This window comes from Agelaius tricolor, unplaced genomic scaffold, assembly GCF_023055355.1.
Source record: "Agelaius tricolor isolate 1412-34295 unplaced genomic scaffold, bAgeTri1.0.p SCAF_8, whole genome shotgun sequence".
Classification (NCBI taxonomy): Eukaryota; Metazoa; Chordata; class Aves; order Passeriformes; family Icteridae; genus Agelaius; species Agelaius tricolor.
In genome coordinates, this window is record NW_027269268.1 from 38,478,908 (window position 1) to 38,498,315 (window position 19,408).

Genomic DNA, 19,408 nt, shown 5'->3' on the forward strand with positions numbered 1-19,408 from the left:
TTTGAAAAAAAAAATTGGCAGCACTTTCCATGGTCATCTTCACAGTTGTGTAGAATGCTTTATCTATTGCTATACCTTGAAATGCAACCAGATGTCAGTCTTGAGGATGGTAAAATAATCTTTATTTCAGTCTGTGCTCTCTGCAGCTTTCCAAGGACCTTTCCACATAATCTTCTATAGATGACATTCCAGTAATCTAGCTGGAAAGTACAGCAAATAAATGGTCTTGCCTCCTCGAAAACACTTTTGATAGTACACCAGACACAGGTGAAATTAAACACTTTTTGCTGCCACTGGTGTTTAGTCCAGGATTTTGGAAGCTAATCTAGATTGTAAAACTTTCTGGGTAAGGACTAAAACAAGCAAGTTTCTCTGTTAGCAAGGTTTGCTTCCATTTTATCTGGGCTCATTTTACATAACATTCTTCTTCAGGAGTTTGTGTGTATGTATATTTGCATGATTTTATTAAAAAAATGTGTAAATTATTTACAGAGGTATCAGTAATTAACATTTCCCAGCATATTTCTTTAGAATAACATCTTTGCCATTTGTAATAATTTTGAGTGGAATGGTCTGTGTTTTTCCTATTTCAGACATCTATTTCAGACATTATTTCTTCTTCTGCTGCTACTTTGTTTCGTATAGTACCAGGGTTTCTGAGTGTGTAGCCTGTGTTCAGTAAAGTCCTATAAATGGTTGCATACCTAAATCCACTAGGTTCCAGATCAAAATTTAGCATTCAAGAAAAGTGGTTGTTTTACAGCATTAGATAAGGCTTTTATAATTTCCATTAAAATCTGATCTTTGGAGGTATGATGGAACGGTTTTCAACCTGCTGAAAACTTCTTGCACAAGCTTGGTAGAAGGCAGAAATTACATTAATTGGAGGTACTGTCCACGATGTCTGTACTCTCCTTGCCCTGAACACTGCACTGATTGGACCAAACATATCCAGTCATTACCTATTAGAAGACTGCAAGAGGTGAGATTAAAATTTCTAAAGATTCCATCTGATTGCAGCTGGAAGCTAAAACTGAGAGATAAAGAAAACTAATCTCACTCTTCCTCTTGTTTTTTGTATAACATACAAGATAACCAGCAAAATGCTCACTTTAGGTGTGCAGAAATGGAGAAGTAGTTTGGGATACGATCAGAACAAGACAGAGATGTATTAAGGAGGCAGAGTCAGGATGATTTATAAGTGCTTCAACACACTTTTTCATAGCCCAGAAATGAATATAGGACCCTGGAACCTTTTCTCTTTTGATCTGTAAGAAAAGTTATCAGATATTCCTGCTGTTAACTTCCATTCTCTCAGTTCATACAAAAGATAGGAATCCATTACTCTTGCTGTCTTAGTACCAGTGAAGATCTTTGATGGAGATCTCCATCAAAGCAAATGAAGATGGTTCTTTTTGAGCTATATATGCTCTTCTCCTTTTTAAACATGAAGGAAATTGTGTAAAAGCCAAGTTATAAGAATGTAAGATTACCCATCTGTTAAAGTTGCCTCTTCAACCTCTAAGAGCCTTTCTTGTAGAATGAATTACAAAATTTTGATCATGCTGTCATATTGTACTTTTACCTGACATCATCGTCTGTGGGAAAAACTCTGGTGTCCAGGGAACTACTACTTCCATACCAAGGAGGTCTGTTGTTTCCAGGGGGCCCTGTAGAGCTTAGTGACGGCAGAAATCAGGAAGTGCAGTGTATAGGGCAGGGAACTGGAGAAATAAAAATATTAGCTCATAATGAAGTGTGACATTTTTCTGTGAAATGAGATTCTTGCCCTGTCACTGTTGTAATGATCATGCTGAACAAGGCACTTGAATAAAAAATTTCTCTGTTGTTCTTTGAACACTTCCAGCTAACTGGGCTCTTCATTTGTATAGCTGGAGTTTATTTGCAATTGAGACATTTGCATCTACAAGTAAAGGCAACAAGAGCTGTTCTTTCAACATGTAAAATGACATCAGTGTCTACCCTCCAAAAAAAAATCACATGCCGATTTTTGTGTCTTAGATGTTATTATTCATTAGTCCTCATAATGCTCACTTTAATATCTCATTGCCTCATTTTTCATGCTATGAAATGAGACTGTGACTGTTATCTGATCTCATGTTTGTCTTAAGCCTATTGTATTTTGCAGTTCATAATACCCTTCCAAAACTCTTCCAAAAAGAGTTCTGATGAGGCTGTTACTCTTCAGTGAGAGGTTAGGAAATGTGTCCAAGCACACAGTGTGAGGGAGCCTACTAAGGAACACACCATTAGGGTGTGCAAAAGGATGACACTGGTGGTTTTGCACTACCTTCTCACTGATGAAGAGTCACAAACATTAAATGGCACAAACCAGTTGAAAATCTTTGGTTTAAATTAGTATTAGGGCACCTAATTAGTATTTTGGGCACTGTTCATTAAAGTTAGCATTAGGAGTTTACCTCCTTTAAAATACATTGCATAAACAGCTTTCACTGCAATAACCATGTTCTCATTATCCAACTAGAAAATGATGTTTGTATTGCAAAATCAAAATTATTTGCTGTCCAAGTGAACAGTACACCTAGAAATGTCATGGAAAAGATTTTGAAATTATTCCTAAGTTTTTATTACCAATGAATTTTCCATAAAGAGTGTGTGTTTCAGTTGACTATAACTCTAAGTTTGCCCTGTTTCTTGTGGATAATAAAATAATAGTGAGGCTTAAAAAAGAAGGTAAATATATTGAAAAAAATAATCTCCTGCTGACAAAATTTAAAACTAATAATGAAGGTGTGGAGAGTGTGTGTGTGTTTGTGTGTAGAGACATTGCCATAGTGTGATAGAAAAGACTGCTATTCTAGGACCACAAATAAAGCTAAAAATATAGGTAAATAGTTTAATGTGCAGCCAGTGCAAGCTGGAGTTATTTGTCATTTTTGAAAAGCACTGAAGAAGCATGCCCAGTGCTAAGTGGTACCTCAAGGCATCCACTGTATAACTATTAGTTTGGCAAATGAGAGGAGTATCAAAGGGCTGTACAGTAAAGCCAGTCTTAAGCAGAAATTATTATATTTTTTGGGCATATTCCGCATGAGAATGTAGGGCTCCTTTCTTCATCCCAGGGCAGATTTAACAGGTGTAGTCCTTTCATGACTGCTTGTTGAGGTCTTTTAAAATGGGTCATTCACTGATAAAAATTTTAAATGGCTTTGTGCTATCTGAAAAATTGAGATTTTTTTTCTCTTTTAGGTTTTCCTCTTGACCTTCTTGCATTCAGTGATGTTCCTCTGAGCTTTATCCTAATGTTTTCCAAATTGGAAATACATTTCAATCCCTGTGGGAAATACTGAATATCAGTTTAACATTTGTAAGACTCTAGTATCACTAACTTTGTAGTGTTGATGCTAATGATTTTTCTCCACATTCTGTGTTTTCTGCTCTCTTACAGCACTGTGTGGAGGAGAGGAGAGTTTCTTGTGTGCCAGTGGGATCTGCATCCCAGGGAAACTGCAGTGCAATGGCTACAATGACTGTGATGATTGGAGTGATGAGGTCCATTGTAGTAAGTTTCTTAAACCTTGCAGTGTTCTGCTGAAGTACTGAATCCATTCAGGGAAACCTGGAAGCTGAAGCAGGCTGTTGGCACAAAACAGGAACTTTGCATAGTGTTTGCATATATTGACATTTGGACTATGTTTAGCTTTGCTCGCTAAGGCCACAGCATGTGCTTTTGATCTATCAAATTTTATGCCTTGAGGGAGCTTTGTGGAAATAAGAAGTATTTGGGTTTTTTTGTTTGGGATTTTTTTTAATGGATCAGTAGTGTACATCAGAAAGGAGCACTTCTGATAATCAGCTGCAAACTGCTAGTTGTAGCTTTATCCTGGGCCTTGGCATTGATTTTAGGCTAGATACAAGACCATCTGTTTAGAGAGTTCTCTTGGTCTCAACCCTGGATGTGATTTATTTAAATTAATCCCAGTATGTGCTGCAGTAGAATGTACATATGTGATAGCTTAATTTTTATGTATTTGTCTGTGGTAGAGCATGTCTTTAGAGCTCCTATGTGTTTTTCTGTGTTAACAAAACACCTTGGACTACAGACAACTTTAGAGAAGTGGAGCAAATGTACCTTAAAAAAACAATGAGAAGGCAAGAAGAAAAAGAACAGAGGAAGATGTGGAAAAATTACTAAATGGGGACTATACAGGACATGATACCACAAAACAGGATTTCTCATTCAGACTTTGAAAAATGTCAGACTGTGCAGTTTAGACTCAACTCAAAAGATTAGTTCTTATTAGTGATTTAAGAGCCTGGGCATTCCAAGACTCACAGAGCTGCTTTTAAGGAAGTTGTTGTTAGATTTTGTCAGGGGTACTCCAAGGAATAAATGAGGACAGCAATTTCCTTCTGGTCTCAATATGAATAAGGCTAGAGTTTGCTTTTCCTTTAATAGCCTAAAATTCATTTCTTGGAGGGTGAGATAATGTCTATTATGTAAAAAGTATTGTGTGTTTTTATTTTCCAATTTTTCATGTCAGCGTTAGCTTTAGATTTAAAGTAAGCTAAAAAATTTAAAAATGCCTATGAGAATATGGCTTTCAAGTTCTATTAGAAATGGGAAAGGAAGAAATTAGTAGTAAAAGAATGTCTTGAAAAAGACATATTACATGTCTTGAAAAAACAAGCATAAATTTCAGGAGCTAGTATTACCTTTGAAAGGACACCTGTGTGTTTAATGATACAGGGTTTATATGCAGAGGGCAGCCTTCATTAGGATGCTTGGTAGGAGTTGTGGAAAGGGTGTGGAGGTCAAGTAAAACTTTCCTGGATTACACAGCAGAAAGAGCAAAACTGAAGGAAGAGCTGTTTGCCTGAAAGCTTGCCTGATGAAAGATGCTGTGTTTCTTGCAGTCCTTGCCCCTCTCAAAGTCTTAAGTCACCTCATTAAATTATAGAATAGGTTCCTCAGAGTCCCATCCAAGCTGACCTTGAATATTTCCAGGAATGGAGTGTCTACCATTTCTCTGGGTAACCTGTTCTAGTGTTTCCCCATCCTCATTGTGAAAAAATTATTCCTTATGTCTAGTCTAAAAATACTCTCTTCTAAAACTATTACTCCTTGTCCTATAACAAGAGGCCTAGCTAAAAAGTCTGTCCCCATCTTTCCTATAAGCTTCCCTAAAGTGCTGAAAGGCCACTATTTCTCCAGGAGAAACAACTGCAGCCCTCTCTCAGCCTTTCTTCAAAGGAGAGCTGTTCCATCCCTATGGTCATTTTGTAGCCTTGTCTGGACCTCTTCCAAGAGCTCCATGTCTTTCCTGTGCTGTGGCACCTACGGCTGGATGCAGCACTCCAGGTGGGCTTTCACAAGAGCAGAGCAGAGGGACAGAATCACTTCCTCAGCCTTCTGGCCATGCTGCTTCTGATGCAGCCCAGGATACAACTGGCTTTCTGGACTGCAAGTGCACATTGCTGAGTCATATGCAGCTGCTCATCTACCTGTTGCCCCAAGTTTTTTGGCAGGACTGCTTTCCATCTATTCATCCCCCAGCCTGTGTTGATACCAGGGTTTGCCCTGACCCAGGTGCAGCCCCTTGTACTTGATCTTGTTAGACCACAGGAGTCCCATGCACCCACTTCTTGAGCTTGTCCAGGTCCCTCTGTATGGCATCCTGTCCTTCAGGTGTGATAACCACACCACTCAGCTTGACATGCACACCATCTCTCCTCTCATCTGCAGCTTTGCTGAGGCTGTGCTTGATCCCTTCATCTATGTTGTTAATGAAGACATTAGATAACACTGGTCCCAGTACAGAGCCCCAAGGGACACCACTGGTCACTGATGTCCTTTGGGATTCTGAGCTATTGACCCTTGGGACATGATCATCCAACCAATTCCTTATCCACCAAACAATCCACCCATGAAATCCATCTCTCTCCAGTTTAGAGGGTAGGATGTTGTGAGGGTTTGCCCACACCCATGTGCAGCCAGTCCTTCTGGATCTGGATCATAAAGGGATCAAACCTGCCGCACTGGTTTTTCCACCAGGCTTTAAACAATTGAGCTTATCTCAGGGCCAAATTGTTGAATGCAAAAGATTCACCAGGCTTCATCTGTGTTTCATGAAGTACGGTAAAATTTAGTTAAAGTAAAGTTGTATTTAATTTTGTGAAATTGGGGATATCCCCATCATTTATAAAATTTAAGTTGAGCCTTCTACAAGTGGCAGCTGCCAGGTGCCTGTCTTACTTAACAGAGTAACCAGCTACCTTTACAATACATTATTGCCAATATCTTGAAGCAAATGTACATTAAGGCTGTTAGATTTTCATCAAGTGAGTCTTATTTCCCTGCAAGGAAGTTTGTATTCTTTTTGTTTACCCTGTCTTTGTGGGCCTGTGTTTTGTCTACCCTGAAGGACACTGCAGCTGCTTCAGAGGTATGGATGGAAACAGGAATGGGAGTATGAATGGAAATTAAACAGTAAATTTATCCAGAGGAAATAACATAGAAACAAGTAGTTTTGTTTCATTTTCAGGAGGAGCAGTAGAAGAAGCACAGAAGCTGTCAGAGTTACAAACTGATCAATAATATTAAAGGTTGCCAAGAGTACTTAATGCTGTTGCATATTCAAAAGAAGTGATGTTTAGAATTTACTCTCAGCTGGGATGTTGGTCTGCTTACAGGAAGCAAGAACTTAAATTTATTTTCATTTAGTGTGGAGTTTTTGTTATTCCCTGTTTTATGAATAATGGTTCTTTTTGAAGCTGAATTAACCATTCAGCTTCAAAAGTATGTGGCTCATGGCTCAGCCATATTATTTTACTTCATATCCTGAAGCATTTCCTTCTTATTAAGGTATAAATTTGCTTGGACCTTCTAAGGTAATGTGAAACTTGAAGAAAGCACTAATACTTGTATAGGGGAAGAAGAGGAAATGACTCATGTTCAAGTTTCAGAGTTTTTTTCACCTAGGAAGTGAAACACTTGATCTGAAGGGGTAGAACCCCACTGCACCTTCTGGAAGAGTTCTGCACCTTTCGCTGTGTAATATCCTTGGAAGGACACCCTGCTTTCAAAGGGGAACCAATGTGCAATCATGAACACAGGAGTTACAAGAGGAGAGAGGGAAGTGGTAGCCTGATTCTATTGTTTTGTGGTTGATCATCTCAGAAGAAAGGTGGCACTTTGGTTCCAGTCCCTGCTTTTTGGGCTCTCTCTCTGTTTTCTGGGGAATAATTAATTTAAGATGCCCACATATGCCAGTAAAAAATGGGCACAAAGGACTTCCTTGGTTCCAGTGGCTTAGCTCCAACAGGAAGGCAGTATTGTCCACCCAGTTGTTCTGTATCTTGGCATTCTCCCTGGAAAGCTAGAGGTCGAGGAAAAGTCTAGAAGAAGACAGTGAAACTGAGTTACTCCCTTCCTAGCTGTATGCTTGAAATAAAAAGTTATTACTGATGGGACCAGATTCTACAAACCATACCACAAACCATAATTTCTCTTCAACCCTCTCAACTACAACAAAGATTCCATGTTTTTATTGAACCTGATATTATTCAAGTGTTATGGTTATTCTCAGAGAATATCTGGCAGGCTTTACTGATGCATCCAGTCATGGAGAAAAAATGTTGAACCCACCCAGGGCTGACAGTAAGAATTCCTTGATGAGAAGGCACCAGGCTAGATCTCCTGAGCTCCAAAGTGTGTTAAGCATAAAGCTCATTTGAAACCATTGTAAGACCAAAGACCAAGTTCAAAAGTAAGGTCTAGGGATCTTGATTTTGCTGTTAGAATCTTCACCTCCACTTAACAGCCACATCAGGTAGTCAGGGTTTTCCTAGTAATCTGCAATGGTGATGCCTACAACATTTCTTGAGAACTTTATGTGTATAAATTATTTAAACATTTAGGTCCCTATGTGCAGCCAGAGCATTCTCTCATTATGGTATTGATCAAAAAAACACCTGGCAGGGAGAGAGTAAAAATTTCTAAAAACGGCTTTTGATTTTTCATATTCTTTCAGATTAGTTTCTCATAAACTGGTAAACACCAGTATTAATGCAGAGCTGTAAGTTGTAAGGTCTCTTTAGCTAATCTGGTGTGTAGTCAGTATAGGGTTCATAGTTCATATGAATGTTCCAATGCAACCTTAACATTTCACATGCTTTGTTTTTTAGATTGCAGCAATGATGTATTTCGTTGTGACACGGGAAAATGCCTCAATTACACCTTTGTTTGTGATGGATACGATGACTGTGGTGACCTTAGTGATGAGCAAAATTGTGGTAAATGAAAGTTATGTGCTTTTCTAAAGTCTTTAAAATATCAGGACTGCCTAACCCAGTAAACCTTTTCCTTAAACTACTGAAGGAGTAATATACCCTGCTCTTGCTGCATTTGAACACAGTGAAAACAGCTCACAGATTATATATGAAATTTGGAAAGGTTTAAAGGAGAGTTCTGGATCAATCCAAATCTTGAAGGGTTTGGTATTTATAAGAAATACTGCTATTTTCAACTTGCTTTAAACTAATTCCAAAAGATGCTTCCTTGCTAGCTTGACTGGATTTAATTAAGAGTAAAGCAGACTACATTAAGGCACTGCTGGTGCCAACTGTTTTATAGCTGAAATGTTTTTATATAAGATTGATAGTGAAGTTGTATGTTTTGATTATCAAATTCCGTTTCTTTCAAATTGTCTTGTCAATCAACTTTCCATGTTCTCATGACACTTACCTACCTACCATATGTATCTGCCTATACTTAACTTCCATAGAAGAATCAATGAAGTTTTGACATTAGAAAAGAATAATCTTAGCATGTAAATATTGGGAAATGTAGAAAGCCTTATTTTTACTAACTTTTGGTTCTGTTACTACACCTGAGAACAATTAAGTTTTCTAAAATAAGATTTAACAGTTAAAATATGATTTCTCCCTTTTTTCCATTTGCTTTTCTAACGAAGAACACAAAGAATATAAAAACTGAAAATCAAGGCACATTTTTTTCTGAGATTTTTTAAAATTTCTTCAAATTAGGCACACTCTAAGACTTTTCAATATTTTCTTGTCAGTTTTGGTTATTTAGTGGGTTCTTTTTCATAAATAATCTTAGTTTAAAGGTGATTAAGTTTTTCTAAATGTTGATCTCTCTCCTATCTTTCCTACCTTGACATAGGTTTTTTCTATATAATTTTTAAAATCTAAGTTTTTGTATATGCTATAATTGGTTTTCATAGCAGAGTTGGAGGATTGGACTGTGTCTATTCTCTCTGTTTTGGTATAAAGTCAGTGTGCTCAGCATAATGCTCTTCTATGTTTATTTGGGTAGAAAGAGTAAGATGACAATTAGAATAATTTCTTTGTAGATAATTCTTATGGAAAATTCCAAGTACGTGCAAAAAATACAGTTTCTGGACTTGAGAAATATTTTTTAAATTTCTTAGTAAAAAGATAAATGAAGGAAATTAATTTCTCTGATGGTTATTGAAAATGTTGGTTAACTGAAACCATTCGCTGAGATCCCATAGAAGATCTATGCCAGATCTTCTAATGGGCTTAACAAATCTTAGAAACTTGTTTCTTTACAAATAGTCACAGCTGTGCAGCTGGGAGAAGGAATGAGTGCGTCACTATACAGGCAATACAATTAATAATAAAAGTCTGCAGATAGAAAAAATTTCTTAGTATAATTTATTAATGCAAAAAGCCTCATTAATAAGATTAGCTAATAAGCATAGAACAATGGATCAGTAATATAAAATATACAAATGGTAACTTAGCATCCTTTTTCTTTCTTCAAATTTGCATTTTATGTAGATTGCAATCCAGTGACACATCACCAGTGTGGAGAGGGGAGATGTATAACAGCTGATTGGGTATGTGATGGTGACCATGACTGTATAGACAAATCAGATGAGATCAATTGCTGTAAGTTCCCTTAATCTCTAAATTATTTTTTCTTTCTTTGAAAACTAAAAAAAACCCCAAAAACCCAAAAAACAACAACAACAAAAAAACACCCACAAAAGTAAGATAACTAGTGTTCTCTCTTCTAAGGCAAAACTATAAACTTATTTTATTTCAGGAGTTCACACTTGACAAATGTCTGTTTTCAGTAGACAGCAGCAGCAAACTAAACATTTGTTGCCTTTGTTAAGAAGTAAAGCATTGCTTTGTGTTAGAGCTTCTTGTTAATTACAGAATTAGCTTTTTGTTAATTGTAATGTTCCCAGTACATGAGTAAAAATTATGTGCATTTTTTTTTCCTTGGGGAAGCTAAGAGTTCATCTCAGGCTGTTGCTAATGCCTCACATTGATAGTGTCAGTCTCTGTAGGTAAAGATCAGTGCAGCTATTGGAAAATTAGCTGACACATAATGAGAAATACCTCCTGATCTCCAGTGCTAAGCAGTGTCATCAGCTCCTCCTAAAATAACTTCTGTGTGATGTTCAGATATAGTGCAGAGCTTCACTGAGCTCATTGATTGTCTTTTTAATATTTTTGTCACTGAGCTCAGAATATTGTCTTTTTAATATTTTTTTGTCTCTCTAGCATGTCACAGTCAGGGTCTGGTGGAGTGCAGAAATGGGCAGTGCATTCCTAGTGCATTCCAGTGTGATGGAGATAATGATTGTAAAGATGGAAGTGATGAAGAAAACTGCAGTGAAAGTAAGGATATGCTTCATTTTACTCTTCTCACTAAACCTACCATTGACTGCTATGTTCCACAGTGCCTTTAGCTAAAGCTGTCTGACAAATGACTTTCTTTACCTTTCAAATAACTCTTGCCAAGGCTGCTTGGTGTGTGCTTTCACACAGGCATTTGTACGCAGACTTATTTTAGTACTTAAAATTATTAAAAAAGGTGAAGAAGTGGGGGTGATATTTACCACAGTATTTAGTTATCTGATATAATTAGCTGTTACTTGAAATACATTGTTTGGAGCAATGAGAATCTACTATTACAGGAACTGGTGTCATTTGAGGAGGAATTTTCTCATTAAAATCCTTTTCTTTATCAGAACTTGGGAATCAGAGAAAGAATGTTTTCATGAGTAAACTAATGATTTAGTGTGACTAAAGGAAAATTTATGAGAACATGAGTTCTCAAAGCTACTTGATAGCTATCTTATTATGGACTCTATGGGAGAAGAGGAAACTAAGGAATGGCTTGAGCCCCAGAACATGGTTTTCAGAGACACTCAGAAAGCAATGTTGTTATGATGATTTCAAAATTTGAAGGTATTTTTCACATGTAATTCTCTTATTCCTGGTAAGGTATAGGTTCAGATTGCAGCCTTTCTTTAATGCAAGAATTATTAATGTCTTTTAAAAATTAATTAAATAAATTTAAATAGTTAACCTTATGCAGAAAGCTAGTGTTGGCAAATGTAGTGCTAATAGGACAGGCTATTTAATAGTTATTAGAGTAGAAAAGACCTGTTATCATAAAATAGGTACACAGTGTGATAAAATCAGCCTTGTTTTTTTAGGAAACCAGTCTAAAAGAAATCCTTTCATAAGCATGTTACTCAATCCCTTCTTTTCACAGAAGGTTCTTGGGATCTTCCTACTCCAATTTAAGTACTTTCATTCCAAAAAATACCTGAGAAGCTGAAACAGAAAAATTATTATTTTTTTCTTCACTTTTAATGTTGACATTATAAAAAGGTCTTGCATGAAGTATCTTCTAGTTGTGACTGTGGCAGCCTTAAAACGTAGAAACAAGTTTTTCTCCACAGTTCTGACTGTGCACTTTCACAAAATGTTCACCTTTTATTCTTATTTTTTGATGTCCAGTCTCAGTCTTATCCTATGAATTCTTTTATCCTTCCTTTGTTTTACATGATGTGGGCTAGAAGCCAGTGATATATTTTGTTCTCACTGCCTCTTTTTTCCCTTTTGATGTTGAAGCAATGGTTAAAAATCTTTTTTTGGTATGATGAACAGGTATAGGTTAAAATATTCAAGCACTAGTATGGGGTGATAATTATCACTACATGATAAAAGATCTTTCTGCTTGCTGTTAAACTGCTGAGCTTTTAAATACAAACATTTTCCTAATTTTTGTTATTAATTCTTCAATGTGCAAAAGTTCTATCCAGTATTTTGCAGTATTGTGTCAAGAAAAATTCTTTCTTTAGGCAACCATATCTCATCCATCCTAATTTGCATGGGAATGTGTTGGCAGAATTTAGATTTCATTCATCTTTATTTCCCTGCAAAGTCCATGCAAAAGCAAGGCAGAATTCTTGTTTGTAATGTATTGTTGTATTTCTTAATGTATTTTGTTGTTTCCAGCAACTGCAAAAAAATGTAGTAGGACATTCACTTATTACAAAGACTTTTCTGCTCGACAAATAAAATTTTAAAATTTTGGATATGTCTGTCAGAGTCAGCGGAGTTAGGCCTCATGGAGTCTGGAGTACTGGTTTTGTTACAAACACAGTAAATATGAGAAATCAGCATAGAAGTATGCACAACTGTTTCTGTGATCTCTTCAAAAGACAGGGTACAGTGTGTTTGTAGAAATTCAGCATTATTTGTGCTAGGATCAAAAGAATCTACCTTGTAGCACAGGGATTTTTAAAGTATAGGAAGGAGTTGGAGCAAACTTTAAAAATAATTTTAACGTAAATATTTGGGATAGCTCTAGAAGTCAAAAGGCTTTTCCTGCCTTTCAAGTTCCATTTTGCAGTCAGATGCAGCTGTTAAATAAGATTGTCAATCACTATAGCAAAGAAATTACCTCTGTTGCTTCAATATATAACATGTATGAATGGACGTAAATCTACTTTATAATATGATAGATATGACTATATCAATTAGACAAGATTGTTGTCAAGGGTATTGAAACTAGATCATTCTTCAGGACCTTCTGTATGTCCAATGGAGGGATGAATGATGAATGTTCATGGGCAGTAGTGCAATTCAAATACGAAGCAATCAGGGCAATAAGCTATTTTAAACAGGATAAGATGATGAACACCATCTATTTAGTCTCTCCTTACAGAACAGTGAATTAAAGGACTCCTTTTGCTCAGGGAAGAGAGAATTTAATGGTTTGGAAAGGAGCTAGCACAATGATGAGAGAGAAAAGACCAGAGATTTGTCAGATAAAGTAACTACTCAAGTAGTTCAGAAACTGTTGATGAAGTGCTGGTTTTATTTGTTCTGAAGTCCATTATTAGGACCATAACATTTTTGGATTTCTTTATGTTGTTGTTTGTTTTTTAACCAGTCAAAGGAGGACATTGAGTATTTGTCTCTGACCTTTCTTTAGGATGTCTTTTATTGTCAACCAAAACAATCATAAAATGAGAAGCAGATCAACTGAATGGCATTGAAGAATAATTCCCAGACAGTGTTCTCTTTCAGCAAGGACCTATTGTTCTTTTTGAAATGCGATTTGCAGGACTTTTCATATTCTGCATGGTAAATGTCTTTCAGGAATCCATGCCTCTCATTCAGAAACTGGGATATAATTTTTTATATTGAACAGAGGGGTAAGAGAAGTGAGAACTGAACAGTGTTGTACACTTTTCTTCCTTACTGCACTTGAAATGGTGTTGGGTACTTACTGAAATAGGTAAAGGAAATACTTAATTTTTATGTAAACAGTGTACTTTCTCATTATGCTCCAGTCATTTTTATTAGTCTGGTAAATAATTTGAAAAGTACATTTCTACTTCCCTCAGATCAAACCCTCTGTCAGGAGGGAGACCAGAGGTGCTCTTTCTGCCCTGATCCCTGTGAAGCTTCTCCCTGTGAGATGAGGAACAGCCAGGCAAACTGCAGTAAGTAGGGCATGTGCTTCATACTGTTACTCTTTTAGGGTGTTCCAGTTTATAATGAGGATGAAGGGTAGAACACAGTAAGTAATACTTCAGTTTTCTAGCTAATGTAGATGTGTAATGACTAAGCTTTGACAAGGGCAATGTTGAAGAAAATATGTCATCAAAGCTCTTGATTATTGATGTATTAGGATTGATAGCATTTGACATTGAGATATTTTAATCTTCTCTTCTGTGAAATGTATTGTAGGTAAGGAAGTAGCAGGACCTCTTAAGCTGTAGGACAGACTCAGAAGGAAAGACTAACATTTGGGTTACTTAAAATGAGTCAGATGTTCCCCTGGACCATATGTTCTGTTTATTCCTCTCTGGATTATCAGGAATTGCGTGTGAGAGTCAATGTTATTATTTTCAAACCTACAGTGACACTTTTGCACATAACATAATGGAACCTTTCTAAACACAGCATGAAAATTATAATCATATTGAAAAGAGCTATCAACATGTAAAGAGCTATCCTCCAGCAGCATTTCGGTAGACTAGATTTTCTTCCAGAATTCACTTAAACCCATATAAATACGAAGTATAATAAAAGAGAATGGTATATGTACATTTCAACCCTTTAATCTTGAATAATGTTATGTTACACAAGCACTTAGAATATTGCATGTAATTTTGTGGTCATCCTGAAATATTGATGAATGTGCAAAGTTCTGTACACATGAAAGAAAGATGTTTACTGGCCAAAATCAAAAGCTAAGCCCGAACTGATCTGGGCATCTCAGACAAAAGTGTGGAAGGACAAGGGATAGTTCATCATGAAGGAAAGGAAATGGAGGTAATGTGAAGGGAATTGTTAAAGTCATTGAACCTCATGTACCCCAAAGATGTGACTGAGTGGTTTGAGACAACAGAAACAGTTCAGTATTGGTAGTATGCCAGGATTTAGCAGTGAGGAAAAGCTGGATGTAAAATGAGCTTTGTGATGATCAGATTAGGAGTACATAGTAAAAAAAGTTATAACACCAAATGCCAGACTAATAAGGAGTGCCCAGTTCTGCTGATTAGCTGAATAATTGGCTGTTGGATCTTCTTCCAACTTCTCCCAAAGATATGGCTATGGGATGACACAGTTGTCACACTATGCTAGAGACTGATGCTAGCAACTGGGTAACAGAGAATATTAATCATATTAAGGTATATTTGCTCCCAGAATAGACAAATTTATCCATTCTTTTACTTTTGAATGGTATACTTTTTTGTGGAAAACTTTCTCAATATATCCAGAGTAAATAAGTTTAAATATTTTCACAATCATCTCATTGATAAATAAAAAGTTAAATTTCAGTCTGAATTGAAGCAAAATTCTGTCTGTAGTTTTCTGTTATGGTGGAAAACTGAAAAATAAATATTTCTGAATACCAGTGTGAGAAGAAATACAAAAGCTATACAATTTCTAGAAATCCAAAATACTTGGCTAGTTCAAAATTTGCTGTGATAAACTCCCAAAAGTTGGAAAACTTTTGTATGTAGCTCTAATATATTTATAATCATATGTACTTGCAGCTGTTGCATCTGTTTTGTCTTTGCTTATCATTCCAATTTGTTATTAGCTATGTCTTACCCAAATTAAATTATTTGCGTGTAGACTGTCTCTTGCTCAATGCTTGTGCAATATATAATCTAATTGTCCCCTCTTTCAGATCTTGGTAAACAATGAAAAAAATTAAAAGCAGATCCTGGCTTCTGTTTTCTATACAGAGAAATTGTGCAGTCTCTGTCACTAGAGAGACTTTTTACGACCTGACTGTCTAAAGCCTTGAGAAAGCTGATCAGTCCTCAGAGCTGACCTGCTTTGATCAGGGCATTGGAGTAGAGACCTCCTGAGATCCTTTCTAACCCAAAGTATCCAATTATCTCTGTCTCCCTAATTTTGGCAATTGCCCTTGTCAGTTTGAGGTGTGTCATTGTAGCATAATAGGTACACCAGTGTGTTGCTGTACAGCACACACTGTGCTGGTTTAAGGATGGTTTATTGTACCACCCTAAAGTTAAGATGTTGCTCAGAAAGATAATAAGTATTAATAAGGAAATAAAAGTATCTTAATGGGTTATGAGATAGGCAGGGTTCAAACCCACCTTTACTGCTAAGAATAGGCTTGTAAGGGATCTCTAGCTCTGGAACTTGTAATTTCTCAAGGCTTAGAGGATATCCCCTGACTGATAAATTTTAAATAAGTATGGAATTACTTAAATAAGTATGGAATTACTTCTTCTGTATTATTTTAATCTTACACCATTTGTGGTTCTGTTTGTTTTCTCTCTGTGAAAGGTCAGTGTGAACCAATTACTCTGGAACTTTGTATGAACTTGCCTTACAACTATACTTATTACCCAAACTACCTGGGCCACAGGACACAGAAGGAAGCCTCTATCAGCTGGGAGTCTTCCCTTTTCCCAGCTTTGGTTCAGACCAACTGCTACAAGTACCTGATGTTTTTTGCCTGCACAATCTTAGTACCAAAATGTGACCCCCATACAAATCAGCGGATCCCACCTTGCAGGTACTATATGAAACCATATTTCATTTAATTCTTTACTGTCTGTCATAGTAGTTTTTTTCCCAGTTTTATGCTTTCATTGAAAATGCCAAAAATTTTGCTTTGGAATTCTATAGGAAAAGGCTACTGCTGACCAGCATGCCCAGGTCAGTATTGGAGGTCCCTCTTTGAAGGGCTGCTCTCCAATTTGTGCCTAGTGCTACTCCATTCTAGGTGCAGGATCAGGCATTTGTTCTTGTTAAATTTCATGTCCTTGATGACTGCCCAGTGCAAAGGCCTCTTGTCCCTTCAGAGTCAATACCATCTCTTGGTTTTGTATAATCAGCAAGCTTGCTAAGGATGCACTAAACTGCTGCATCCAGACCATTGACAGATGTACTGAACAGGACAGGCCCTGCAGCTGAACCCAGAGGAGCAGCACAGGTGACCAGTCAGCAACCAGATGCAGCCCCGTTTGCCAGGACCCTTCAGTTTTTCACCCACAGCACTGTGAAGAAAATAAAAAAATTCAATTCATTAAAAGGTCAAAGGAAAATGAGTGGAATAAGATGCCTTCCCTGAATGGACTGTCTCTAGAAGAAAGATGTGTAAATAATCAAAATACATAAAGGCAAATTAAAATTACATAAAGAAATTTAAAAAAAAAGGGGGGGAATCCTTTAACTGAATATTTTTCAACCTAGTAGGATCCCAGACAAAAGTAGTGGCTAAATGTTTCAAACATTAGGGGATTTTTCTATTATGCCTTTTTACCTTTGTAATTTTGAAGCATTTGCCAGTGGGTATTTTGAGAGAAACCATGGATGAATTTTGCAGTGATTCCCATCTTTTATAAGGTTTAAAAAATGCTGCAGAATGACTTTATTCATGCCTTTTCCTGACTGGCCAACCAAACTTGTCTAACAGCAGATGAAGATGTAGAAAGTGTTCTGTTGCTGTAACAGACAACAGCCTCAAGACTGGGCTGGTCTGAGCTTTGCTTTTCCCAAAGTTTTAATTTTATTGAATTCCCAGGGGAGTTCTTCCCTCCTTTGTTTGCAGGCTTAAATATTTTGACCTTTTGAAGCCCTGTGGTTTCTGAGATAGCATAATCAGAAGAGGTAGCATTTCGCTCATACAAAATGTGTTTGGTTTCTTTTCTCTGAAGGAGAGCAGTTAGTGCTTCTTAAAAATCGTTCTCTGCCATCTCTTACAGAGGAGAGCATGTTTGTGAGCAGTTATATTTGGTTATTAACCTATTTATAACATAACTGCACAACAGTAACTTAGTGTTTCAATCATAGCATTCTTTGATATATGTATTTTTTTCATATTAAAACATCTGTTTATCTGATTTTTTTTTCTTGATCTTCATGTTTAACTTCAGCTAGGATTAATAACTTCTAGTATCTGTGAATTTCTCAGCCATTCAGTTATTTGGTACAATTCTGCTTTGTCTCCTCAGGACTTTATGTGTACAGTCTAAGGAGCGCTGTGAGGCTGTGCTCGGGATTGTAGGTCTGCATTGGCCAGAAGATACAGACTGCACTCAGTTTCCAGATGAGAACTCAGACAACCAAACCTGTCTAACACCAGATGAAGATGTGGAAGGTGGTACCTCCTACATATATTACAGCAAATAAGAGATTTAAATGGGTTCCCAAAGCCACTGGTCTTTGTTTTTTTTTTTTATACCTCCCCTTTAATTATAATATTTAAACTGTGGAAATTATTCCAAACTGAGTTCCACTACTCAGCTATGCTAGTCTCTTGGCAGAATTCTTTGCTGGATTTCTTGCTCCAGGGAATTGCTAGCACTCAATGAAAGAGTTCCTTAAAGATCTGGCAACTCTGTTCCACTCCTTTGTCCCAAAGTGGTACTGTGAGATGAGGCAGAAGCTGTGAAGGGGTTAATTAGTGGAAAGTTATACCTGGTTTTCATTAGTCGAAATAGACACATAATTGTCAATCTCTTTTTCTTTCTTTTTTTTTTTTAATCCTGGGATTTCTTATACTTGTTTCAATGCATAATACACCACCACAATGGTGAGAAGAGTAGCTAGGAAATTCATACCCACGGTCTAAACATTGCATGCCAGTGATTTTGCAAAGCAATGACATTTGACAGAGGGCAGCATGGAAGGGAGAGCTCTGGAAAATGTTGCTCCACCACGTTCCTGGTGCAATTCTCAAGAGTCTCACCTGACACATAATTCCAGTCTCACAAGCTTTCTATCTGTGTTATTTACCCTTCTGAAACAGCCTGGGTGACAAATCAGTGCCCATGCCGTGATGAAGCTTTATCTTAGGGCGTGCTGTTTGTCCCTGTTGTTTGTCCTTGGCAGAGTGCTCCCCCAGTCACTTCAAGTGCCGCTCTGGGCGGTGCGTGCTGGCGTCGCGGAGGTGCGATGGGCAGGCTGACTGCGAGGACAGCAGCGACGAGGACAGCTGTGGTAAGGACATGAGTCAGCTGGAATGGAGGGCGGCTGCAGCACTGGAGAATGAGCTTCATCGTTCATTCAGTTATTTGAACTGTAGCATAAGAGTTCAGAGAAGGAGAACCCCCTTTTTGTGTGTTTAAAAGTATATTTACAGTATCAGTAAAAATACTATAGCAAGAATCCTTCTTAATCAACATGAATACTATTTGTGATGCCTGATCGTTTAGATTCTGACAACCATACTCTGTGATGTTTTGAGTATTCTTTAAAGAATCAAGCTAAAAAATTTCTCCAGATTTAGTTATTTTCGTATTGCTGAAGGCTTTACTGAGCTAAAATGTAACTCTCTGGCAGATTAAATCTTGAATCTGTAAATGTAGTTTTAAATTTATACATGATAATGTTCTCGTTAGGATGTATAGACAAAAGATACCATTGTGATGTATTGTGTTGCTGAAGTGGATTCTGCATGTTTTTTCAGATTGGTTAAGTTACAAGTACAAGCATAAACCCTCGGAGTTTATTCTCCAATATGTTTCTGAGTTTACTTTTAGCATAGATGCTTTCGACTTTTAACTTAAGGGGATGTATTGAGCCTGAAAGAATCAAGAAATCTCTTGGTCACTACATATCCTTTTAC

General features: G+C 37.0%; 1 protein-coding gene across 1 annotated transcript in view; it reads left to right on the forward strand.

Moving 5' to 3' along the window:
• Window positions 1-19,408, forward strand: part of CORIN (corin, serine peptidase) — a 111,796-nt gene that overhangs the window by 61,563 nt on the left and 30,825 nt on the right. The window contains 8 exon segments of the mRNA XM_071432447.1: window positions 3,431-3,544; window positions 8,170-8,277; window positions 9,811-9,921; window positions 10,546-10,662; window positions 13,692-13,790; window positions 16,120-16,351; window positions 17,793-17,938; window positions 18,673-18,780. Of these exon segments, the coding sequence (XP_071288548.1) occupies window positions 3,431-3,544; window positions 8,170-8,277; window positions 9,811-9,921; window positions 10,546-10,662; window positions 13,692-13,790; window positions 16,120-16,351; window positions 17,793-17,938; window positions 18,673-18,780 (1,035 nt within the window).